Here is a 26,901-nt window from a genome sequence, read left to right on the forward strand (position 1 = left end):
TTGGAAAGATGGCAGAGGAGCCAGAGGGGGGAAGGTCCTGCTCCTAATCGAGAGGGACGGGAGAGGGAGCGGCGGCCAGACAGGGCTGACAGACGTCACATGTGCCCAGCGCGCTCGCCCACACACTACATGATCACATGCCACCACCACCACCATCACCACCATCACCACCACCACAACTACCATCACCACCATCATACACTACACAACAGGGTTGGGTTTCCCCAAACCTTCTTAACGCTACGTTGTTCTTGAGTTCTACCATAAGTTCTACCATAAGGTTTTGACATGTTCCCTAAAAAGGTTGTAGCTGAGAATACCCTCTGCCATACCTTCTGTCATTTGCCATCAGTCATATCTTTGCACGGTTGGTCTGGAACAACCATAAGCTCTAGGCTACATTAACACAGTTTTTAGATAAAAAAAGAAGCTAAAAACCTAAGAATGCACTGTTAGTGACAAGTCATATGCATTTACTTGCCATGTGTGTTTCATTACATTGTGTGCTTAATTTAATAAAAAAAAAAAATAGCAGAATTAGCTAGAAAATAAGTAAACCTCCACACAATGACAGGTAGGAGTGCATCTAGTCAATACACTGTGAGATACATTATGAGAGCTCCTGCTAAGATCTGTCACTCACAGCATGTGCCACCAATTGCTGCAGACGCTGTAAATCAAGTGGGCCTCCACTTGTGGATTAATGACAGCGTCATTAAGGTTCTTCAGGTAACATGATTATGCATTTGGCTCACAGAAATGTCCACCAACACACAAACAAAAGAACCCTTCTAATTAGTCATACAGTCTGGCTGATGACGGGTAATTTGCCACATATTTTGGGGATGTGGGCCTTCTGCCGGAGTATAACCAAATTGCACCACTTCAACCAGAAATCCTCTATTAGGCAATTACAATGGTATAAGTGGCTTTAATTGCAGGCCTCTTGAAATCCATAACACAGATTTAACAAAGCAAAGAGGCTGATCAGCATCTCAATCCAAGTGGAAGTGCAGCAGCTTATGCACCTGTGATGTTGCCTCAATAATTTATGAGGAAGATATGACTCAATCACAACACTGTCAGTCAAAAGGACATAGAGTGAAATGTGGTCCTGAAAATCAGTGAAAATATATTTCACTCTTTTTCTTGTTTTGTTGGATGTAACTTTAAGGTCTCATGAACCAAGCAAAGGTTTCATGTACTATGCAAAGAACAAAGTCTGGGCATTACCACACCTGAGCAGCAGATCAAACTTATTCAGAACTTCAGTCTCCTTCTGGCTTCATTCACAGGTCTTTGAAGAATAATAATAGTCCTATGTTCCAGGTCAGCAACACCATACAGGTAGGCTACAGCTGTTGCAAAATTGGACATAGGCCTGTCACTATTTCCATACCTGTTACATGTGAATTAAGGGTCATGGAAATGTGAGCAGAAATATAAAAGCCAAGAGCCATTGATCCTATAGATATAACTGCAAATACCTTGTTTTTTTAATCGAATGTTGAAAAATACAGCTATTACAATATCAAGTCGTTCATAAATGAATGTCTCACCTAGCAGTAAGGCATTTGCAGGAGCCAGGAAGCAACACGTTTATCTATTAAATTAGATCTGTTCTTTACAACTGTGCAGAATACCTATGCCTATGTAGGCTATTATAGGCAGAGGTAGTCCAATAGACTTCTGTCACTGCATATGGAATAGCTAGGCTACCACTCAGTTTTGCGTTAGGCTATGTGTACATTTCTTATGGTGTCTCATCAAACAAGTGATGGTTGATTGATAGAGGACTGACATCATGGGTCACCATTATCATCAAGCCACCTTCGTGCATTTCCGTTCATAACAGTAACGAAATAGGCATGATAGACAATGGCCCCGTAGACTACCGGCAGGTGCAGTCAATGATGTGAATGTATTCACAAACAAATGTCTAACAAACGTTTACCACAAACTACACACAATTCTTAATCGTAAATATCCTACTTCTGAAATAAAGTGCTTGGATGATCATGGAGACGCACAGTCCATTATCTGTTACTATGCCTAAGCTTGCCAGCATTTTCGAAGAAGTGTGGATAACCGTAGTGAGTCTAGACTACTTCTGAGTCGAGATGCAATATCGCAAAAGAAAACTAACCGAAAGATTTCTGAAGTTACCAATTACACATACACACGGACCGAGATCTCTCGTACTTTTTAGATGCACCAACAATTTAAAAAACTGAATATGCCAACCGAATGCAACTTTTTGCTGTGATATTGGAATCATGACTTGGTCCTTGGTGTCACTAAGCTTGAATAGGACAACCCCAAGCTTTCGTGCATATTTAGCGTTTTTAGGAGGCATTCTAAGCAGTATCTAGTGATTCTAAATGAATATGCATAGTGATGAAAATGATGTAAGTCAGAGAAGAGTAACGTTACACTTGTCCTCTGGAATTCGAGGAAAGAATGATAATAACCCGGCATAATGCATTAATGAATAAGGGTTAAAAAAAAAAAACCTTGGACGCATATAAAATGCTCGCACAGGCTGAATGGTGATGGTCAACATCCCATAACAATCTATGAATTAGCCCACTTCATGATAGTTCAAAAGACACATTCACATGTTCAACAAAATACTTCCACCCTTACCTTCGACACCCATTACAGTAGGTAATATCCATAAAAAATATAAGATATCCATAACTAGTGGATTTCTTAAAAAGTGAATATAAAAAAAACGGTCATTCATTAGATATTCGTCCAGTGGGCCATCTGAAGAAACACAGTCCTCACAGCCAACAGAATAAACCACATTTTGTGGGATGAATACACATCTACTGTAGACTACGCCAAGTTTGGACGAAACCATGCAATCAGACAAGAGGGGGAGGGCAATGTGTTGCACCAGAAATATGTTGCACCATGATCAACTTCACAAATAGCATACAAACCCTTGGATTGCTATAAACGAGAGATAATATAAAAAACTGGATTGAGTGTTCGGCTGGTCTTATTCTATTTCAATTGCATGGTGGTAATGGGGTAATGGTAGTAGTGATGACGGTGAGATGATGATGCTGGAGATGATAATAATGACTTTGATGATTGGGTAAATAAATAAAAGTAAGAAGTACTAAACCTTAAATTACTTTTTCGGTTGAAAATAAACTGCAACGTTGAAGCATTTTCATTCTATTATATTGTTATAACTATGCAATAAAATAGAGTTGCGCTATATATAAATAATAATTAAAAAGCCTGGAAAGGAAATAAATAGATAGGAGGTTATAGAACTGAACAAGGAGACCATCATTCTGAAGAGTTAAACGTAAAATGGCTCAATAAATCATCAACTAGAATAAGTATGATTATAACTGATCAACTCATAACTCATCAAATGTGAAAAGTATGATCATAACTCATTACGAAACTGTCTGCGCAGTGAGTTCTTCAGAGTTCCACATCAGAACGTGCCAATTTCAGAAACGGAGCAGTGGATTGGTTACAGCATAATGTTTATTCATAATAGGCTACACATTTAAGATAGTTGTTAGTAAACAAATAAGGACGGAACGAATAATCCCAAACTAATAAGAACAGAAATACGAAGCAGCCATCCACTTAATTTCAAACATAGGCTACGTGGATCTCTTGCGCCTTCTAATCCAGTGTTTCCCAAACTTTTTTCTGGGGACCCACTTTTTAAAAATGACAGACTATCGCGACCCAACTCATGACTGTGGTAGTTAACAAACTAGATCCTAACAGAAAGCTGTTAGCTTTCCTAAGCTAAATAAGGTATAAGATAGGGGTATTACACAACATAAATTGTCACTAGGCTATGCTGGCGACCCCAATAAAATCTCCTACGACCCACCTGTGGGTCGCGACCCAGACTTTGGGAACCAATGTTCTAACCAAATCAGGCTAACAGCCACTCTTTTGTGTCAATACTGCCATCTTGAGTTAGAAAGCTAAAGTGGAATTGGCAGCTACTCGTGTTGGTCGCTCACCCTATATCACACAACAAATCAATGTAAATCAAATTATCTTCGTCCAGCTTTGACAGCCGCGGACGACCATTACTGACAGACCGTTTAAGACGTTCAGACAGAGAAAACTGGCCTGCTTTTTCACAAGTGTACACATGATCTCTGACCTCAACCTGAGAAAATCCACTCAGCATTTCGGTCTGAGTGGCTTATAATGCGCGAATTAACCCCTAACTATTAACATCCTGCTGAAAAGCCAGCGGCCACCTACTTAGCGTGGTGAAAGAGTTTGCTTTGTTCTAGTTGACTTTGAGTATGAATTCATTTGTAAAGGGAATTTTGTCTCTTTTGTCTGACCAGGACTTCAAAACCAAGTCAAAACCAGACACTTTAACTTGTGTTACTACTCATTCACTATAGTAGCCTAAGTAGTCTGATATGTTTTTTTTCTTCTTCAATTAAAATAATTCAGACATAGGCCTACTTGACCACACATCAGCCCTGCTCATTTTGCACATTTAATTATGTGGAAGTACAACAGATGGGTTGTAAAACAAAACAAAAAAACACGATGACTCACTGTAAAAGTAGAGCAAAATACACTGATCTTTTTAGAAACCATTGCAGTGAGCAAGATACTGCGGATAAGGAGGGGGGTTAAACCACAGGGAAAGGAGGGGAGAGAGGAAGGGAGAGAGAGAGAGAGGAGCGCGAGAGAGAGGAAATAGAGCAGAAGAATATGGAACTGACATAAAGGAATCTAGGATAATTCAGCCTCAAGATGAGTGAGGGCTGAAAAACGGCAGACCACAGGATCCAGGGGTCGTTCCCATGGAAACCTTTGCCCAGGGAGATCGGCGACCCTCCTGTCTGCTAATGCAAGCAGAGCACAGATTGTAGGTCACATATGGCACCAACAACCCAATCAGGTCTAATCTGTCTTGACTTGCGGGTCATGAATTGAACCATGAAACTGGTTTCTGTTCTGGCTCGTATCACCGACGCTCAGATTTGTTAATAGATAGGCTGCATGTCGAAGTGGACTTAGACGTGAGGAGAGGAGAGGTATTGATCAGTTTGCCAATCATTAGTTCATATTGATTACTCCACACAAAAGTAATGTGTCAAGAGCTTAGTATGTGTTTGCGTGTGTGTGTGTATATGTTTGCGTATGCGTGCGTGCCAGCGTGCGTGTGCGTGCGTGCGTGCGTGTGCACACACGTGTATGAGCCTGCTTTTGTGAATGTTAAGGCGTGCATGAGCATGTGACTATATCAATTAGGTCTTGATAAGACCTTTGGAGTGCTTCAGCCAAATGAGTTGTTTATCTAAGTAACACTCAATCGAAGAGTCAATCAAAAACTCAACATTTGACAGAATGAGCATGTAACTACTGTATGTGAAATGTGCTTATTGGCAATATGGCATATAATAATTATTTATTAATACTTTAATAGGTAGCATTGACACTGTCAATTTGACAGCACTGTCAGAGCTGCCAACCCTCACTCATTTGATTGGTGTAAGAGCGCATGGAGCCAATCAAATGAATAAATCTTGTGTTGCCAATACCTACCATATAGGATCCTCTTTCATGTGACAGTGATTGCCCGCAGGGCATGGCATAGCTCACTATTGTCTGTCCCTGAGGTACAAGATCTACAGATGAGTCACTCTATCACTATCTGATAAACCACAAAAAACTTCCTGGCCAAATGTGATATTGTTTTTGAGTGTAATCGGATTAAGCTAGCAGCTGTGTTGCATCTTGTGGAAAATCATTTGCCGTTGCTCTCCTGTTGTGCACGTGTGGTGCACGGTTGACATTGGAGATGAATTAGGCACAAATAGAGAACCCAGTCTGTCTCATATAGACACACATTATCAGTCTGCCCCACCCTACACAAACATGCACACACAGACACACAGACACAGACACAGACACACAGACACACACACACACACACACACTCATACATTCACACATTCAATTAGATTCACACATGCACACACTCAAACACACACACACACACACACAAATACACACTCAATCGCACACACACACACACACACACCAATCGCACACACTCAATCACACACACACACACACTCACACACCACTATACCAGTACACCCAACCCAACCATCCAGGAAGTTTGATTGTAACACACAGTGAAGTGTGTCTGGCTCACTAATGCTGCTGTTCTAAATTGAAAAAATTGACCTTGCCCCCAGAGGTGACACGCGATTTGCTCTTCGAGACACTTGGGGAGATTTGTTGTCTGCTGAGAATACCAGAAAGCCTTGAGGACTAGCAAATATTTCACGAGTAATTTAATATCTAGATCATGGGCATGGCCCTATCGTAATTGTACGCTGTAAATAGAAAGGGACGAGGATGTTATAAGGTTGCCAAGAGACTCTGGGAATAGAACACCTGCCAAGCAACTATGAATGGCAGCAGGTGGTAGGAGGAGAGTGAGGCACCAATACAGTTTCCACTGTAGCTTCAGCTATAGCTTGAAGTGACTGCTCTCAAGTTGACGTTCAATGTCATCTCTAGACAAGCTCAATAACCTGCCAGTTCAGAATCGCTGAAACGTCAGACACATTTAGATTCATTCACAAACAGACATCAATACACCATCGTGTATTGTTCAAGATGTGTACACCTAATTTGCAGACTTTGTGTTTTGTAAGATGTGCAGACTGCATGTATTGTTTGTGTATTGTTCTTCAAGTTATGCAGACTTAATGTAAACTGATTTTGTTGTGTTTTTTTTGTTTTTAGATACAAGTTTGTGAGATCCAATTCCAAGCAGTGTCGGTGTCATAATAAAATGGTCAACATTAGGCCTACTAAACATCTGAAGAATCTGATAAATAAAATCTAAACTCATTGTTTAGGCTACCTTGTTTAAGAACTGGTCAAGAGCACTGAGCAAAGAGCAAAATTTCACTAACATACCAAAAAATGAGTGACTCCTAAGTCAACGGATGGAAAACCGGGAATACCGCGGGATCAGATGCAGAGGTCAGCTGAACACATGTTGAGTTAGCATTGATATACGCCGGACCCTCTTTAAGGGTCCAGAGGAAACTGCTGACGACAGAGAATGGCAGCTGTCATTTGGCAGGAGGACAAACTGACATGAGGGATAAATGTGCAATGTGACTTACAGCTATTGTGCTACCATAGGAGTATTGTAGCTTACTGCAATTGATTGACTGGCTTTAGCTATCTGTCCACCAGTAAAAAAAGAAAGGGAAATACTAGGGAAGGGAGATATGAATCTGCTGCCCCCTATGGGTGCTGCTTTGACACAATACCTCAGAATAATGCAGTGAGTTTCAAGTTAGCAGCAAAAAGGTGACATGTCCACCTTTTTAAAATGTTAATGGTTTGTATATTATAGTTCACTGTTAATTGTAACTATTGTATTGTTTTATTTGTAAGTCACTTTGAACAAAAGTGTCTGCCAAATCCCATAACCATAAGCCATAATCATAAAATGTATGACAATGTATTAGGCGGAATGTCATTATTAACTGTTCACAATGGCTAATATTTATCTGAGCATCTTATCTAGTTTTTGGCTAGCCGCCTGCAAGAACAAATGTTAACTTTTTTCTAATTCATTTTATGATTAGGGCCTATGTAAACAGGGCTGCTGAGAGCATGAATTTTCATACATTATCATTCTCTCAGAGCACAGTGGCACAAATAACCGAGTTCTGGTGCTCCAAAGTAAATATTTAAGAACCACCATATGTGGGGCAGGCAGACAGAGGCGCTGTCGACGCGTCTTGTGGTGTAATGACCTAGAGTCTCTCTTTTAAGCAGGTGGTAGGCGTGAGAGCAGTGCTGGGCGTCGATGAGATAGTGGAACTGACAGAGCTGTACATCAATCCTGACACATTTACAAGCCTTTACTGCAGGCTGAGCACAGCATGGGAAAGAACCAATGTGCTATATGTTAAACCACAATAAGAGTCATAAATCCACAGTACAGTATAGGCATCAATGAATTACTGTATGGGACCCAAGCTCAAGCCGGACATTTGAAGTATATATTGATGTAGACTTATCTTTCACATGGGTTAGGATTGTGGGAATCAAACAGTGGTTCCAATAACATTTTGTAACTGTTGAACATTCAGTACTATATGGCCATTTAAAACCATAAAAAGGAGATCCATGTTTGTAAAGATTTTCATTTATTTATTTATTTATTTATTTATTTATTATTTTTGCTGAAAAAAGATTTGCCTAACAAGTTAATGTAGTGACATGTACTGTATAACATGAGCTTTAACATTATTTGACATTGCAATATGCCAGAGCATCAGTGTTTGCATTATATTTCAGACAAATGTATATAAAAATATATTTTGATATATTATATATATTATATTATCTTTTTTTTTTTTTTTTCATTTTCCCATGGGCATGTACATACCACTGGTGTGTCTCTGTTGAGTACATCATTATATATAAATGTAAAAAACTGATAACTGCTGGTCTAAATCCCTTCTACAAACATAATACTCCATTTTAAACAAATGTGTAGCAGTATTGCCAGCCACCACCCAGTGCATTATTGTTGCTGAACGAAATGAAGGAAAAAAAGAGAAAGATCCCGTCTAAATAAAGCTTTAAGAGTAATTGAAGCTTTGTTCATTTGCACATGCGGCATGCAAGGCGAATGAAGTGAATTGATTTCTAATGCCTCCCCCGCATCGCCATCAGGATTCCCTCGTCTGAGTGTGGGCCTCTGGGCTTTAGTCGAGGATATCCTCAGATTATGACGTGACGGGCCACAGTTGGCGGAGAGGAAATAGAAGTAGATGTCAGTGGAGAGGTCAACACAGAGATTAAACCATGGCAAGGGACCGAATGGCTGGAGACTCTTCCTTCACAACTTTCAACCTCCACGAGCTCTTGTAATGCTCTTTTGACAGGCAGCATTTCTTCAGTTTCATTATTTTATTTATTTTCAAATGAAAATAAAATAGGTGTAAGATAAGGAGGAGAGGAGATATACACTTTGCTGAAGTAAGACAAGAGGAGGACACTATGATGTGCATGGAACAGTGGGGCTATCTGATCAGCCTCTTTTAGTACTTAATGGTAAGTTAGCTCAGTAAATTTAGTTTTAGTAAATGGCACTTTAATTTTGTGGTATATTGTTCTCTGTGATGCCAAACATAGTTTTTGTTGCAGTGATGTTTTTTTTTAGTTTGCAAATGTTCTTGCAAGTGATCTTCATTGTTTTTAAGTTGTATCTCAGTGTGTTTATAACCCTTGTGTTATCCTCAAATCTTACCGACACTCTTTATCCTTGGCGTCAATTTGACCCCAGCTAAATAAACCCTCAGAAAATGATTATAATTCATATTGTTACCCAGTTTTTTTTGTGACAGGTACTTAACAAGAGTGTAATAACCACCATCAAAAGCCCTACAAAACAATCCCACCCCCCACACCCCTTTATGAACCTGGAACCCAGGCTGGCAATATTGCTCATCCAGTGTCAGCAGCCCAAAGGCTTGCTGTTGCTTCCCCTTTTGACTTATACAGTCCTGCCAAAATGACTTATATGTAATATGTACTTGTGTATGTAATAATGATAATAACAATATGTTCTCATACTATTAAAATAATAATATCCATAATGTGTCAAATATTCATGTATCCTATGTTTCATACAGCTGGGGTCAAACTGACCCCAAGGAACATCAATGTACAAAATATTTGTAGAGGACATTGAAAACAAATTATTGTACAAATTTCATGCTAACTCTGTTGTACCCTTCAATTGAGGAAAAGTCATGAAACATGAAGCAAAAAAAAAAAGTGAACCATATATTTTATGATGTTAAATGTTGCTTGGGGTCAAATTGACCCCAAGGATAACATGAGGGTTAATGTAATGGATAAGGGTTCACAATTACTGATATTTTGCATTAACCTATAGAGAGAAAACGGCCAGAATAAGCATTACAAGATGTCTGTGTTTGAGAATATCCAACCACACACTCAAGTAATATGTGCAATATAGCCTACGCCATCCTGTATGATGAAAATGATTTCCTGTTTGTTCTGTGTTCTCCCGAAAGCCACCTGTAGCCGGTTGGGAGTGCCAAACTGAGAAGATGAAAGTGAAATGGACCAAGCTGGGTCTGGTCTTCTTCCTGCTGCTCTCTGTCGTCATGACAGCCTGCTTCATCTGGCAGTACAGACAGCCCAAGCTCAGCACGGGTAAGAGTCATGAACTGTGAACACTAGGATGGCTTAAAATAACTTACAACACACAGCACTGCTCTCACAAATCTCTACAAGCCACAAGCAATGCTTAGTGAAGGTACAGATTATATACATTTGTAAATATGTACATTTAAAGTAAGTTTAGAGTTCCTTTTGGGCACAGGTTCCACTTTTGTACATTTAGTATTTTGATCTCCTTATGCTTAATTGATCATTTGCGGGGGATGGCTGGGGATTACACAAAGCTAGACATAGTGGCTCACAGCTTACAGCGCAGAGCAAAGCCTGATTATCAGCAGGGGGTGGGAGAGCCCGACTAGAACTTACTGTAAGAGACACCACGGTGGAAAGTATGATCAGATCAAAAGCACTGATCATTGTTTCCGACAGAAAAGGAGCTCACCAGTTACTTCCTTGATTGATATGTGATGGCCGCTTACAGTATATGCCGCCGGGACATTACCAGGGGAAGCAATTATGATGATTACATTGCGATTACATTAAGATGATATCTATAGTAATACTATGTGGTATTAAAAATCAAATCCAGCCTAGGCTATATGATCTCCGGGGACAAAAAGCTGTTTGATGTCTTCTAATCACACCAAATACAAAGCAAACTCGAGATGCTACACACACAACTCTTTCAGCTTGTAGGAAATAACTTCAATGTGTGATGAAACTGCTACAATACTTCACCTACTAGAGCTACCTGTTGATAATAAATGGGATTCCAGTGGAAGAGTTATTACAGTTTAACATAAAGTTCTTACCTCTGGCTGCGCTTGTGGTTTCTCCTTCCCAGAAGAGGAGATCATGGTGAGCGATGCCCCAGAGGAAGAGATGTGTCCTCGCTTCCCCGAGCCTGTTCCCCTGCAGCACCCCATCCCCATCCTCAAAGAAGCCCTAGAGAAGGTGGGAAGCTGCAGCACTGCAGAGACCCTGATGATATTGTCACAATTTAAGTTGTAGATATTTGTCGTAATTAAAAAGGATGCTTTGAACACTTCTCTATGCCATCTAAAATTTATGACTGAATTTCAGCAGTAATACACATAGCTGACAGCGTTGATGAAATTCAGATTGTATCTTCACAATTTCATAATGTGAGGTTCTAACTTACCAAAACAGGTGGATGGACTCCTGAGACAAAATATTAATGCCACCCGCCTGCCAGCCATTTCTGCCATAGTCATCTTCAATGACTCGGTGTTGTGGAATGGGCACTTTGGGAGAAAAAATGCAAGTGATCCATTCTCCCCACCACCAAATGAGTACACAATGTACAGGTAAGAGCAGTTTAAATGAAGCTGTATATGTTTTATGTATGTGTATGTGTTTGTGCTTGTGTATGTGTATGTGTATGTATGTGTATGTGTACGTGTTTGTGTACGTGTATGTGTTTATGTATGTGTGCTTGTGTATGTATTTATGTGTATGTGTATGTGTTTGTGTATGTGTACGTGTTTATGTACGTGTATGTATGTGTACGTGTTTGTGTACGTGTATGTGTATGTGTTTATGTATGTGTGTTTGTGTATGTATTTATGTGTATGTGTACGTGTTTGTGTACATGTGCGTGTTTGTGTATGTGCATATGCACATATAGGGATTTGGATATGGATATGCTTATGTATATGTCTAATTAGACAAAGCTCATTATTTGCCGTTAAAGAAGTTGTCCGCCTTCCTTGGTTTACAGAATTGCAAGCCTGTCGAAGATATTCCCTACAATAATGCTGTACAAGTTATGGGAAGATGGCAAGGTGGCCTCTCTTGACGACCCGCTTGAGAAGTATGTGGATAATTTTACCATAAAGAATCCACTGGGAAAGACCGGAGACTCCGACCCCAAGTCCAAAGCAGATGGATCCACTAACAACCTGGAGGGGAAGGCCAGCACCTCCTCAGTGACCCTGCGGAGGATGGCCAGCCAGCTTTCTGGTAAGGAAGAGCTTGCAGCACACAAAAAGTATAAAAGTCCTAAAGCCCTGTAGAGTTTTTACTATTGTCATTTTAGTTAACACTTTACTTAAAGTCAGTATTCATAGAAACGTATAAACATATTCATAAATGTTTGATAAATGTATTCACAATGCATCGTAACGACGGACATATGTCTACATAACTATTTCTCAATAGACGACTACACTATTGTAATGAAAGCTTGGCTGGACTCTCAAAGGGCTTCATGAAGACCACTGCTGAGTAAACTTCATTTGACATAAGGCACAGAGATCATCAGTGCTATCATTAAGAGGAAGAGGCTTTATCATGCATTCACTTCAAGCAGGAATAGCTATATGCTGCATAACAGTGTAACACTTTTGAGTGCAGCCATATGTATGCATTGTTTGTATGTATTCATTGTACATTGTGTACATCATTATTATGAATATTGGATAACCCTTCATGATCATGAATACTGTTCTTTGTGGATATTGCATTGATTTAAGTAACATATACAGTATTTCATCCAATATTAGCCCATATGGAACCTATTGCTTCAACCTGTTATGGTAGTATCATTAAAATATGTTTTTGCCGTCAGTAATATGGCTCAGTGTTGATGTCAAAAATACCTGTGATACCTTAGCTCCATTACCTGAACACACCTTACAGGGCCTGGGGTCTTGCCAGAAGATTAGAACTGAAAACAGCCTTACCAGACCTCAGTCAGCTTATTTCGGATGTAGTGTGTCCTTAAATAACCCACAGGGAAATCCTATAGCCTTTTAGAGAGCCTAGGGTTGCCCCAAAGGCAACTTGGGATATACCGTACATACAGAATATCCTGTGTTGAAAAAGTATGATGATACTCATGTCTGATGGAATCAAATTTTTGAGGATAGGTTTTGATCAAATTAAAAACAAGGAATTTGATAAAATGATCATTTGAAGATATCACGTTTTCAGGACGTTTCCTGTGAATATAATATTATTAAAACTGATTTTTATTCAAAGAAAAACTAGTTGTATAACACTGTACCAACATTACCTTATTTGAAAGGTTGTGGCCAAAAAATAAGGCTGAAAGAGAAAGTTTTTGTATAACTCAATGTGTCCCATAACCCACAGGATTACCCAGGCGTCTCAGGTCAACCACCCTACTCTGGCGAGGAAGCACTCAGGCTGCCATCGGGTTACTTCAAGATGACGTCCTCGTGGCAGACCCAGGAACCAAGTGAGAGGAACCATTTTATGTTCTAGTTCTTTGGATTTTTAGCCTGTAATGGACAGGACAATGAAGAGCAGACAGATGAGTGAGAGTGAGAGTGAGAGAGAGAGAGTAAGAGGAACCATTTTACAGGGCGTCCTTCATCAACTCCATTGCGACGTCCTAGGGTATGTTGAAATGTAAAAGTAAAGAAACTGGGAATATTTAATAGCTTTTAGTACAGATTTGCATTCACAATTTTGCAAGATGGCATGGACTGTCATCACACAGATAAGTCTCTCATGGCAAGAATTTACACATTAGCACATTTGATGCCAATGCCTTGTTCTGCCACCTCTGCAGATGCCACTACAGCAACCTGGCCTTCTCTCTGCTGGCGCATGTCTTGGCAGAGAAGGTAGCGGGTACCAAGTACCAGCACTGGGCCACAGAGAATATCCTGAACCTGTTGGGCATGGAGGACACGGGCTTCGACATCACGCCAGAGGTGCAGAGCCAAATGGCCGTGGGGGTCTACGCGAGCGGTCAGACAGCACCACTTTATGACCTGGGCTGGTACCGTCCTTCGGGCCAGATGTACTCCACGGCGGCAGACATGGCCAAGCTGGGCATGGCGCTACTGGGCTCGTACACGCGGCCGCTGCTGTCGGCCGACACACTCAAGACCATGCTGACGCCCATGTTCCGCTGCGACAAGGGCTACTTTGCCAACCAGACGGGCACGCCGTGGGAGGTGAACGAGCTGCTGGGCTACGAGGTGGTGCAGAAGGCCGGCGAGCTGGACGGCTACTCGGCCTCCTTTTCCCTGGTGCCGCGCCTCAAGCTGGGCCTGGTCATCCTGATGGCAGGCGCCAAGCCGAAGGGCGAGGACTTTGTTGCCAAAACCTACAGCTTCCTCATCCCCGCCCTGGAGAGTGCCTTCCGGGAGGCCCCCCGCATCCTCATCCCTCCCCCCGAAGCGAGCCCGTACGAGGGCTTCTTCACTTATGGCAATATGACGTTCTACGAGATAAGGGCCGGGGAGGATGGTGTTCTGATCATGCAGCAGTTTGGCCCACAGCTGGACACCATGGTCCCAGCGAAGTACAGGACTATCAGGCTCAGTTACCTGGAGGACAGGGTGTTTAGGGTTGTGTTTGAGAAGGAGTACCCCTGTGTTCTGAGAGTCAATTCGGCCTCAGTCTCCCTGGAGAACCAAGACAGGCAACTTTTCAATTTTTATTATTTTAACAGAAAGGGTCTCTCGCCTGGCTTTGATGCCCCTGGACTCAACACCTACAGGGTTGTCAGGATTCCTCGTAAACCATTTTTCTCGAAATAACGTTTGCACAGGGCAGAACTTGACAGTGGGAAAGAGGGACCTCTCCATGATAAATGTGTCAAATTATTGGCAGGTCGATTGTTATCAGCAGTCCTCGTAAACCTTTCATGTCTCTGAGAAATGTTTGCAAAGCACTTAACACAGGGGAAGAAGAACCTTTCGATAAATGCCTCAAATATTGAACAACTGAGGAACATTTTTCTATGCAACTTCATTTATCTTACTATGGTTGGAACTGGAAACTAATTAAAAGGCATTCTTTGTGAATGGGTTTGCACCAATATGCATCATTTTGCTTAAGATATTGCTGTCAATGTTAATTGAACCTAAAGAAATATATGAACAGAAATTGGCATTGCTACCCCATATTTTTTTCTAGATCTCATTACCTGCCTTTTTGAATGGTCTTTTTTTGATTATTACTGAAGGTAGAATTTCAATGCCCATTTTTTGTGTCATGCAAACACTGGTATTTTGCAGTACATGGCCTTATTCAATTATCACTCTTGTATGAAAGTTTTCTTAAGTCAGAGACAGTGCCTTTCATTGGAGGACATGTCAATAAGAACCTTGAGTTATGGAACCCTGTTTGGAGGAAATATATATTTTATAGCAATCAGTCAGAAACCTATTATTATCAGCATATATAAAGGAATAAAGACAAACACACGTTCTCTGAACTATACATCAATATAGTTATACAAAATGTTAAGTGAACAGGGTGACCACAATTTCTGTCACACACACAAACACACACCCAACCATTCAGGAAGTTTGATTGTTTTACTGGCCACCTGGCCACTGCAGTGACACACACACACACACACACACAAGTAAGAGAAACTTGCCATTGAAACACAATAAATGGGTAAGATTGAGAGTGATTATGTAAATAAATGTATTATAACGTGTGTATATAATAAAGAAGAATATACTTTATGTGTATAGTTGCCCCTTTCTCAGGTTTGAGTTTGATATGAATATGCTGCATATTATCATGATACAAAGACACATTCTCCTTGTGCACCTTTCAGGTTAAAATAAACACACACACACACACAATCTCTCTCTCTCTCTCTCTCTCTCTCTCTCTCTCACACACACACACACACACACACACACACCATCCAGGAAGTTTGATTGTTTTTGTGTATATCAGGAGGCCCTTCCAGAGTGATTAATGTGTTGGCTTTGTTTAGAAAAACGGTCTGATGTTGGCCCTGAAGGGCAAGGGTCAAGTAAATCTGTTTTCGTTATCACTAGACCGCTCTCTTCAAGAGAATTTCCTTTGCCTCGGAAATTCCATTTGCGAAACTTTTGCGAACGTAGCGTTATCAGCGTCATGGACAAACTGCAGATTGCGAACGCTGTCAGACACAAGTTTCCGTCTTATTAATCAAACCTTCAATCCATAGTATAGACTGCGCCTATCTCTGTCTTTCTCCTCCCATAATCGCAATTTACGAACGTCCACAACTGAACGGCAGAGCCTACTTACAAGCGCAGATGAATGAAGTTAACTGATGACAACATTAAAAAGAATCAAATGTTGAGCGATCATGACATAATACCATACATGATAAGATGTCAACAAGCAGGAAGATAATGAAGATAATGAAGATCAGTAGTTTTACTCAAACTACTTGTGCACATAGGCTATGGAAAATTGGTCAAATCTAGCAAGTAGGAAAGTTTAAAGGAGAATTCCGGTGTGATATTGACCTAAAGTGTATTGAAACATGATACCGAGTGTGAACGTATGTCTCATAGCCCATCTCGACTTGTCCCCTGCACTCCAAAATCTGGCGCTAGTTAGCCAATGCTACCAACAACTTTTTCAGTAGTGGTGCTTCGGCATCGGGCTAGCCATGCAAATAAATCACTGTTTTACACCCATTTACGAGGCTCAATGTATCTCCACACTTCATTGGTAGACTTCCTAGGGCCCTGACATTTAAAACGAGACATTGAGAACTTTGAAAAAGCACTGGTAGTTTACTTACAAGGCGATTTATACAGACAGTATCTTCCACGAAGTTTAACGTTTGCAGCCATCTTGAATTTAGTCACGATAAGTCGAGCAACGAGTAAGAATGAACAGGTATGATAAGGGATCAGATTCCAAAAATAATTCAGTGGAAATACATGGATTCCAGTTTCTTCCAGTAGCAGCAACTTCCGGAATTCTCCTTTAAGTGAATGACGTGAAAGTGAAAGTAAGACATTCGAAAGGCCAACGAAAGTTAAGGTTGCTTTTTAGTACAAATACTTACAAAACTGGTGTTCTAAATAGCGATTCTGTTGTCTTTGAAAGGTTCTCTTATTGACCCATTGAACTGCAATTTGGATTAACACTGCTTTTACAAGGCGGAAGTATTTAGGCGCAGAATAGACGTGCGCTTTCAGGAGCAGTCTTTGTACATACCGCGGAATACATAATTAGGCGCTATTTACGCTTCCCCTTCCATCTCTTCACGCTAAACTCCCACTTTCCTCTGGATCCTCCCATGAATGCATATGCATGACACGAAAAATGCAATGTGCCCCTTTTAGTTCCCGCGACAGGCAGTCCCAGCTTGGTGACCGAGATTTGTTCAAGTAAGAGTTGTTCCTGGACCAACATTCTAAAGACGGTCCTGGACCAACAACTCTTTAATCAATCACAGCCTTGTGATGTCATCAATGTGAGCCTTCTGCTTCTCCCATTGCCATTTTGAAATGTCCCTCCAGAAACAACCAGTGGGTCACCATAACTTGTATCTCAATATGGGTAGGTCCTTGCATATTTGTGTGTAAAATAATATTGTAGAATAAAATAATTCTGAGTGGAATCTGAACATATGCACCTAAGATTGTTTTTATTTTTGTTTTAGCTGACTTGGTTCTATGTTTGTTTAATGTTAGCTGCCAGGCTAGGGACCATACATTTACTGTAATACATTAGCTTCCTAATAGGTATTTCAGTGGCTATGCATCTTTTAAATAACTTATTTCTAAGGGATACAGTAGTTGAAGTAGCTTTGAAGCTTATTTAGCAATCTTGGTGCCGCTGTTATTCTTGCAAATGTTAGAGGCTAGGCTAGGGGACATACATTTATCCTACCAAATTAGCTTGCTAATAGGTAGGCGCAGCATGCAACGAAGTGCCAAGCCGGTGTAATGTTAGTTCACTGGCTAAGGAGCACACTTTTGGACTACTAATGTAGCTTGGTAATAGGCTAAAGCAGTCGCTTTTGTTTATACATGGTCTTGAAGCAACGTTGCCATGTTCTTCCAGGACCACCTTTAGAATGTTGGTCCAGGACCCACATTGTCATGTTTGTCCAGGACTGTCTCTACAATGTTGGTCCAGGACCCACATTGTCATGTTTGTCCAGGACCATCATTACAATGTTGATCCAGGACCCACATTGTCATGTTTGTCCAAGACCGTCATTACAATGTTGGTCCAGGACCCACATTGTCATGTTAGTCCAGGACCGTCTACAATGTTGGTCCAGGACCCACATTGTCATGTTTGTCCTGTACCGCCATTACAATGTTGGTCCAGGACCCACATTGTCATGTTTGTCCAGGATCGTCATTACAATGTTGGTCCAGCACCGTCTTTACAATGTTGGTCCAGGACCCACATTGTCATGTTTATCCAGGACTGTCTTTACAATGTTGGTCCAGGACCGTCTTTACAATGTTGGTCCAGGACCCACATTGTCATGTTTGTCCAGGATCGTCATTACAATGTTGGTCCAGCACCGTCTTTACAATGTTGGTCCAGGACCCACATTGTCATGTTTGTCCAGGACTGTCTTTACAATGTTGGTCCAGGACCCACATTGTCATGTTTGTCCAGGACCATCATTACAATGTTGGTCCAGGACCATCTTTAGAATGTTGGTCCCGGACCCACATTGTCATGTTTGTCCAGGATCGTCATTACAATGTTGGTCCAGGACATTGTCATGTTTGTCCAGGACTGTCTTTACAATGTTGGTCCAGGACTGTCTTTAGAATTTTGGTCCAGCACCATTTTTACAATGTTGATCCTGGACCAACATTGTAAAGACGGTCCTGGACCAACATGGTGATTTCACTCCTGGAAAATGTACAACAAACAAAAGTGACTGCTTTAGCCTATTACCAAGAAGGGACCCAATAGTTGAAGCTCATTTAGCAATCTTGTTGCCATGGTAATTCGTGCTAATGTTAGCTGCTAGGCTAGGTAAAATACAAAACATAGCTTGCTAATAGGCAATACAAATCTGTCAGTTGTCATTAGACTGTTTTTCTTTTTTGCTACATTTCTGAGAAACTTGCCATGTTTAAACCTTTATACAATAAGCTGCAAAATATTTTTGTCTGTTTGTTTATTCCAGGCCCATTATAGGGAAGTTTGTCCCTGTACATCACAGGGAAGTTGGTCAAGGTCCATCATAAGGAAGTTGGTCCAGGTCCATCACAGTGAAGCTGGTCCAGGCCCATCACAGAGAAGTTGCTTCATGTCCATCACAGGGAAGTTGGTCCAGGTCCATCATAAGGAAGTTTACCCAGGTCCATCACAGTGAAGCTGGTCCAGGTCTATCACAGGGAAGTTGGTCCAGGTCCATCGCAGGGATGTTGGTCCAGGCTCATCATAAGAAATTTGGTCCAGGTCCATCACAGGGAAGCTGGCCCAGGTCTATCATAAGAAATACCAGTCTGCACACACTCTGCTTTGGTCTGGACCCAAATGGATGGTCAAGCGATACATCACTATTTCAATTTAATTTTCTCCTCATTAATCTGTTTATACTATAATTTAAGAGGGTGGGACATGGAACAGCAGTTTAAGAAAGATGTTTAGTAGGGGATTGACTTTTACCATATTAAGCTATGGAGACTGACCGAGTGTGGGTCGTTAAGGCCACTTATTTGGAAAATATATTGAAATATATTTTAAGTGTCAAAATAGTTTTTTTCTGTCAATTTTGAATATGTACATATATTTCAAAATATATTGTGAACATATTTTTCAAATATTGTTTTGTGTATGGGGAACATTATATTAATGTGAACACTTACTGTTACAGCTATAGAAATGGCAGAATCATTGATATGCATGATATTTCCATTCCATAAGCGTGAGGTTGGCTACACGCTTTACAATGACAGCAAAGAGTTGTCATCGTTATGTGCTTTGTCCATCAGACAAGCGCAGCTTTCTCTTGACAAGACACGCATGCTGCTTGACTTGGTTCCACTTCCTATATACCACATAACGATAATACTGGAAATTTAAATGAAGGATCAATATTCGGTTTTCCTTTATTTAATTTTAAAATATCCGGTCCTCGTCGGGTATATTTTATAATATTTTATAACATATCATTAATGGTACTTCCAAAAGGTTTTATTAGATAGATTGGTGCTGGGTAATAAGTCTTAGTGAATGTCTGATAACAACTCTTTGCCGTCATTGTGAAGCGTGTAGCCCACCTCAAACATGGGACTGCCATGTGGCTCACACTGTCCACTCACTTCCCCCTTTTGATGGACATTGCTAGGCAAGCTTCAAAGTGCCTCATAAACAAACCACAATATATCGGTTTCTAAATCTGAAGTCAGCAAGTCCCCAAATAATGTATGCAAGATCAGCCACTGTTTCCAAATAGGAAATGTGACTCAACTGTACAACAGTTCAAAGATTACCCAGAAAGAAAAAGTTAAAGGCTATATTGGATAAAGTTATACTTATGCCCCTGACTCTATAGCGATGTTAACTGTTCTTTTGTGACACATTATGTTACAATGTTCCAATAAATTGTGAATGCTATTCTATGTTGCCACTGTCATTCCACAATCTACCCAAACTCTTTTGCAACCAATAAACATGATTCTCGGAGATTGTCAAATAATTATATATGGCTTGGTGACACCTATACAGGTAAATTCAGAGATTCTTAGAAAAGTGAATGGCTCCATTCTCTATCAACTTGTAAAGAGACTTTGTGCACAATCCCAGATACAGGACAAAAACAAACAAAAGTGTTTAGGAAAAAGTACACACATTCCTTGGTATTTTCTTTTCTTGATTTTATTTTCTCATAGTTTTGCAAGACGTTATGACCTTGATTGTTCTTCCTCAGATTCATTGCAAACACAGGCATTGCACATGGTCTAAATCACCTGGCCTACAGTATAGGGGGGAGCCAGCTCAGTGACTCATTAACCCCTAAGGTATGGCAGGCAAGCTTGTGGTGTGACTAATGCCAAACCAAATGCATAAGAACATTATAAGAAACATTCTATAAGAAACAACAAATCTGTAGTGTATACAAATGCAGATTTGAAAAAAATATAGAGTTCATTCATTAGACTTTCTGTTCACAGTCCATATTACAAGTTCATATTACAGAAAAGGTCTGATTACAAAATCTTCATTAAGCCCTCTTGGGGCCAAAGTTCCCTGGTGGTCAGGGGCGGAGTGGGGCACTAAAATCCACCGGGAAAATTCTGACGGCACCGGCACCTTTCTCTCTGCCTTAAAACAGCAAGCAACCACGCAAATCCGTCGACTGTCAAAAATCCTGTCGTTTTCCTCGAACTTGATCGCTTGTAGGGTCATGCCATTAGAAGAGGGGCCGCTCATTTATCCCCCTACATTTCTGTAAATAGACTTGACCTGCAATCGGTTCATTGGATAAACCAGAAACACATTCCCCATTCCCAGGAGACTTTGCTCCCGATTGCCACTCCGCCCTTGCTGGTGGTAGATCTAAAAAGCCTCTCTTTTTAAAAGCTGACTGTCTATGTCCCCTCCTCTTCGGTGGTTTTTGACTTGTTCTATCCCTATGAACCTCAGAGTTGAGAGCGGGTGTCCAAATTTGTTTAAAGTATAAGTATATATACTCTTTTGATCCCGTGAGGGAAATTTGGTCTCTGCATTTAACCCAATCAGTGAATTAGTGAAACACACTCAGCACACAGTGAACACACAGTGAGGTGAAGCACACACTAATCCTGGCGCAATGAGCTGCCTGCAACAACAGCGGCGCTCGGGGAGCAGTGAGGGGTTAGATGCCTTGCTCAAGGGCACTTAAGCCGTGCCTACTGGTCGGGGTTCGAACAGTCAACCCTCCGGTTACAAGTCCGAAGCGCTAACCAGTAGGCCACAGCTGCCCCAAATGAACTAAGCCACGGCTGCCTAAAATGAACAGCCAGGGGACTCTTATCATGATTGTGTCTGATGTTGCTTCTGTGTTCACATCCTGCGTGTTTTTCCTACATATGCTTTCCCACAGGGACATCAAATATACCTAATTAGTAGTGCTGCATGAGATTTTTCCTTTAACCCATAGTTCTTTTCCTGTTATAGGGTGATTGAAGGAGTGACATTTGTGTGTGAAATTGTCCTATGCACAGTGCCCACATGGATAATTTCCATCTGGAAATATTGCGGTGTTGGTGCAGGTGGGCAGTCTGTTTTCATAGTCTGTGATGTTGTCTGGCCTCTTTGTAGATAATTAAAAATATAATAGAAAATATAATCTATTGGTAAGGTCGGACGTCATTCGCACAGGGAAGCCCTCCTTTATCAAGGGGTGCTTCCCTTGCAGAAATTGTGCTGCTTGTCCACACATGCTAAAAACCAATACGTTCAGCTGCTTTCACACGGGAGAATTGTACAAAATAGATTCATTAATAAATTGTTCTACGAAAAACATAATTTATCTTTTGCAATGCCCTTGCCAGTTATTATATGTTGGGAAAACATCGCAACAATTAAGAACAAGACTGAGTGAACATAAATCAGCCATTAGTAGGAATGATATAACTTCACCTGTAGCAAGACACTTCATAGAAAAGAATCACACTTTAGAAGATCTGAAATGCACTGGTATAAAGCACGTACAAAGACCTCGCAGAGGAGGAGATACAGACAAAAAGCTCCTTCAGAGGGAGTCTTTCTGGATGTATCGCCTACGTTCTATGTCACCAGAGGGAATAAATAAAGACTTTGACCTGTCGTCAATTCTGTGATTGTAGGGTAACTTACATGTTATTGTCTTATGTATTTATCATTGTCTGACTATACGATATGTGGTGGTGTGTTGTTGAAATGTAAATGATTGTGTTGCACTTTGAAGACACCAAGCGCTCCGACTGATGAACGGCCGGTGAGGCCTGATGTGTCGGAGCGCCTGTTGAATTCATACGGAGCTAATGAGGACAGGTGTCACTAATTGAATAAACTTGTCTATTTAAAACTAGGAAGTAGCCATAGGGATGAAACAAACTGACGAAGGCCATCAGGCCAAAACGTTTGTCAATTAACCCCTGTGCTTAAATGGATTAAAAAGCAAGAAAAGATTTTTGGAGTGCGACCATTTGTTATTTTCCTGAAATAAAGAAAGCATAAAAAATATTTTGCAGCTTATTGTATAAAGGTATAAACATGGCAAATTTCTCAGAAATGTAACAAGAAAAAAATCTGTCTAACGACAACTGACAGATATGTATTGCCTATTAGCAAGCTATTTTTTTGTATTTTACCTAGCCTAGCAGCTAACATTAGCACGAATTACCATGGCAACAAGATTGCTAAATCAGCTTCAAAGCTATATCAACTATTGGGTCTCTTCTTGGTTATAGGCTAAAGCAGTGACTTTTGTTTGTTGTTCATCTTCCAGGAGTGACATCACCATGTTGTTGGTCCAGGATCAACATGGCGATGTTGGTCCAGGATTAACATTGTAAAAACCGTGCTGGACCAAAATTCTAAAGACGGTCCTGGACCAACATTTGGTGAAGACAACATTGTAAAGTCGGTCCTGGACCAACATTGTAATGACGGTCCTGGACAAACATGACAATGTGGGTCCTGGACCAACATGACAATGTGGGTCCTGGACCAACATGACAATGTGGGTCCTGGACCAACATTGTAATGACGGTCCTGGACAAACGTGAAAATGTGGGTCCTGAACCAACATTGTAGTCGGTCCTGGACCAACATTGTAATGATGGTCCTGGACAAACATGATAATGTGGGTCCTGGACTAACAATGTAATGACGGTCCTGGACAAACATGACAATGTGGGTCCAAGACCAACATGGCAACGTCGCTCCAGGACCATGTACAAACAAAAGCTACTGCTTTAGCCTATTACCAAGCTACATTAGTAGTCCAAAAGTGTGCTCCTTAGCCAGTGAACTAACATAACACCGGCTTGGCACTTCACATAGTTGCATGCTGCACCTACCTATTAGCAAGCTAATTTGGTAGCATAAATGTATGTTCCCTAGCCTAGCCTCTAACATAATAACAACGGCACCAAGATTGCTAAATGAGCTTCAAAGCTACTTCAACTACTGTATCCCATCGAAATAAGTTATTTAAAAGATGCATAGCCACTGAATTACCTATTAGGAAGCTAATGTATTACAGTAAATGTATGGTCCCTAGCCTGGCAGCTAACATAAGACAAACATGGAACCAAGTCAGCTAAAACGAAAATAAAAAAAATCTAAGGTGCATATATTCAGATTCCACTCAGAATTATTTTATTTTACAACTAATTTACACACAAATATGCAAGGACCTACCTGTATTGAGATACAAGTTGGTGATCCACTGGTTGTTTCTGGAAGGAAATTTCAAAATGGCAATGGGAGAAGCAGAAGGCTCACATTAATGACATCACAAGGCTGTTATTGGTTAAAGAGTTGTTGGTCCAGGACCGTCATTAGAATGTTGGTCCAGGAACAACTCTTACTTGAACAAATCACGGTCACCGTCTGAGCTTTGACATCTTTGCGGCCTGTTTGTACATACCTCGCAATGATTTTACACGCACGTTGCGAAACAAATACGCCTGAAGTGGGTGCAAAAGCACATCTGGCCCTCAGTGCGCACATTAAAACAGTTTAAATCGGAACTAATTTTGACTAGGTCTTCGTGTTATGTTTGCATTGTGTATATTGACAATCATATATCTTGTCAAAACCTCTTACCTTTTATAGTGTATACACACCTGCTGAAACATATCCATGGCCTGACACCTGACATTTGAGGATTTAAAAGGTCTTGTCCAGACAATTTAAACATACTTCTAATCATATAACCAGCTTTACCCTGAGTGCTTCACAGACAACAGTGTCTTCACATTCTCATCCTTTAGCAGTAATGAGGCAAGGTAACACAACACAATCTCTGGATGTTAAGACAGGAAGTTCCAATGAAACCTGTCATTAATAATTAAATGGTGATGATTATTATTTATGATGATGAACTTCATAAACTTATAATGACAGGCTTTTGTGAAAAGAACCTTTTTTGCAGAAATTTAAAGAATTATTGAGTTAATTGATCATTAAGATTAAAATTACTTTAGCATTTGTTTTCTTTAATACAGTTAATTATGAAGATGTGTAATTAAGCAATACTGAAGATGAACTATATTGATATTTTTATATACAATTTATTGACAGAATTGAATTCATATTTTCAAACAAAAAGATAGGGAACTGAAATGCTGAAATTCTGAAGGTGTGTTGATCTAAATATGACAATCTTCCCCAGTCTGCAGTAGAGTAGAGGACAGTGAGAGAGATATAAGGGTAGAAGATGGATTAACTATCTGTACAACCAAATAATCTTAGACAATAGTCATGTTGTACACTGTGCACAAATAGTTTTTATCTCTTTTCTTTTTATAGAAACACTGTACATGCTTTTCAACATGTTGTAAATTATACTTAACAATGATTAACCAGAGGAATCTTTACTCTGTCCTAATAACGTGCCACTTATTAGTGGAGTAAATCATATAAAAGGCAAGCAAGAGGGCAGAGCAACAGCACATAACAGGGACACATCTCGGAGAAGGATCAACCACACCAACATGAAGACTTTCATACCTTTCGCTCTGGTCTTAATGGCTTTCTATCAGCCAGCTGAAAATGTTATAGTCAAGGTAATGTTATTGTGATTTGCCACTATAATGTATTAATAATGCTAATAATAAAATCTTGGGATAAGAATTTTTATCTGTATCGTGTCTAAACTGGGTTTATCCATTTACAATATTTAGGAGGGCGGATTCTCTTTTCCCCTGGAAGTGGTAAAGAAACTGAAGGATTTTCTGGACCAGGAGCCAGCAGTTAAACAGAAATCCCGTATCGGCCTTATCAACACAGCAACCATGTGTAACAGCCCTGGCTTCCCCGAGGAATTCAAACCCTTGTGCCAAAGCAAAGACGCAAAGGCTTCCCTCACCAGACTGGGTAAGACACACCATATCGAAAATCTATTGGGCCGCTCTGGGAAGTTTACCTGTTTTTATCGGGAAAGATATAAAACTAATGAAAGTCCATATCTTATCATCATCTGCTTATAAACCTGTCCATATAACGATAGTGTGCAAGGAACTCAAGAGTACTGCAACACTCTAAAAACAGGGTGACTGACTATTACTTTCACTGATTAATTTGACTGATTGTTTGTTGACAGCACTGGTCACAACCCACATGGATATCTGTGAGATTTGTGCTTATGTTGCCTGCACAGGCTGCTGATTGGCTGACACTGGACATGTCTACAGACTGCTGTTTTGATCTCTTATAAAATCCTTCCATTTACCTTTTGCCAAACTGCAAAGTATTGCTAACTTCCTTACATATTATGGTTACTATATGGTTCTTACCAAGTGTTAAGTATATTTATCTGATCCCTTGATTACTCCTTAAAGGAGTAATCATTTAAATACGTGTTTTACTGCATTTCCTCCTGTTCCCCATTCCCATTCCCTATTCTGTGTGTAAATATCTATGTGAAACTTGATATTGTCACCTTTTGTTTTCTATCATTTTAGTTGTACATGTTTTTTTTTTGGTCTCTTAAAAAAATAAAAACTAAGCAAATGTGAATTAAGACTGCCCTTTAATGAACCGTTAAACAATAGAGTATATGACTCTATGACTCACTGTTTCCCAGGAATGGGGATGTCTAGAAGCAATTAAGATTTACAGCATATTGATTGTTTAGATAAGGCAAATGAGGAAATTTTAAAATGATTTTCAATGAAGCAATTTATAATTCAACATTCACTATGACAGAAAAATGTTTTCATGTCCTTAACTGCTGCTAACCTGTCTCTGTCATTGAAC

General features: G+C 40.3%; 3 protein-coding genes across 6 annotated transcripts in view; 2 read left to right on the forward strand and 1 right to left on the reverse strand.

Annotated features, from left to right (window-relative positions):
* The window catches only part of ephb2a (eph receptor B2a), a 58,440-nt gene extending 55,660 nt beyond the window's left edge, over positions 1-2,780 (reverse strand). For both annotated transcript variants that reach the window (XM_048240298.1, XM_048240297.1), the window contains exon 1: positions 2,647-2,780. In XM_048240298.1, the coding sequence (XP_048096255.1) occupies positions 2,647-2,746 (100 nt within the window). In that variant the 5' untranslated portion in view covers positions 2,747-2,780. The remainder of the gene's footprint in view (positions 1-2,646) is intronic.
* A 6,123-nt stretch (positions 2,781-8,903) lies between these two features.
* lactbl1a (lactamase, beta-like 1a) lies at positions 8,904-15,630 on the forward strand. Of its 2 annotated transcripts, none has more exons than XM_048240302.1 (7): positions 8,904-9,120; positions 10,110-10,251; positions 11,063-11,172; positions 11,389-11,546; positions 11,960-12,201; positions 13,336-13,441; positions 13,778-15,630. In XM_048240302.1, the coding sequence occupies exons 1-7, from the start codon at positions 9,118-9,120 to the stop codon at positions 14,754-14,756; spliced, it is 1,740 nt and encodes a 579-aa protein (XP_048096259.1). In that variant the 5' UTR covers positions 8,904-9,117; the 3' UTR covers positions 14,757-15,630. The 2 variants fall into 2 exon arrangements, with proteins under 2 accessions (XP_048096259.1, XP_048096260.1); XM_048240303.1 differs by having other exon boundaries at positions 11,066-11,172.
* A 9,978-nt stretch (positions 15,631-25,608) lies between these two features.
* LOC125292844 (guanylin-like) lies at positions 25,609-26,661 on the forward strand. 2 transcript variants are annotated; one of them, XM_048240306.1, is made up of 3 exons: positions 25,609-25,709; positions 25,827-26,019; positions 26,246-26,661. In XM_048240306.1, the coding sequence occupies exons 1-3, from the start codon at positions 25,638-25,640 to the stop codon at positions 26,308-26,310; spliced, it is 330 nt and encodes a 109-aa protein (XP_048096263.1). In that variant the 5' UTR covers positions 25,609-25,637; the 3' UTR covers positions 26,311-26,661. The 2 variants fall into 2 exon arrangements, with proteins under 2 accessions (XP_048096263.1, XP_048096264.1); XM_048240307.1 differs by having other exon boundaries at positions 26,303-26,661.
* The last annotated feature ends 240 nt before the right edge of the window (positions 26,662-26,901 follow it).

This window comes from Alosa alosa, chromosome 4, assembly GCF_017589495.1.
Source record: "Alosa alosa isolate M-15738 ecotype Scorff River chromosome 4, AALO_Geno_1.1, whole genome shotgun sequence".
Lineage (NCBI taxonomy): Eukaryota > Metazoa > Chordata > Actinopteri > Clupeiformes > Clupeidae > Alosa > Alosa alosa.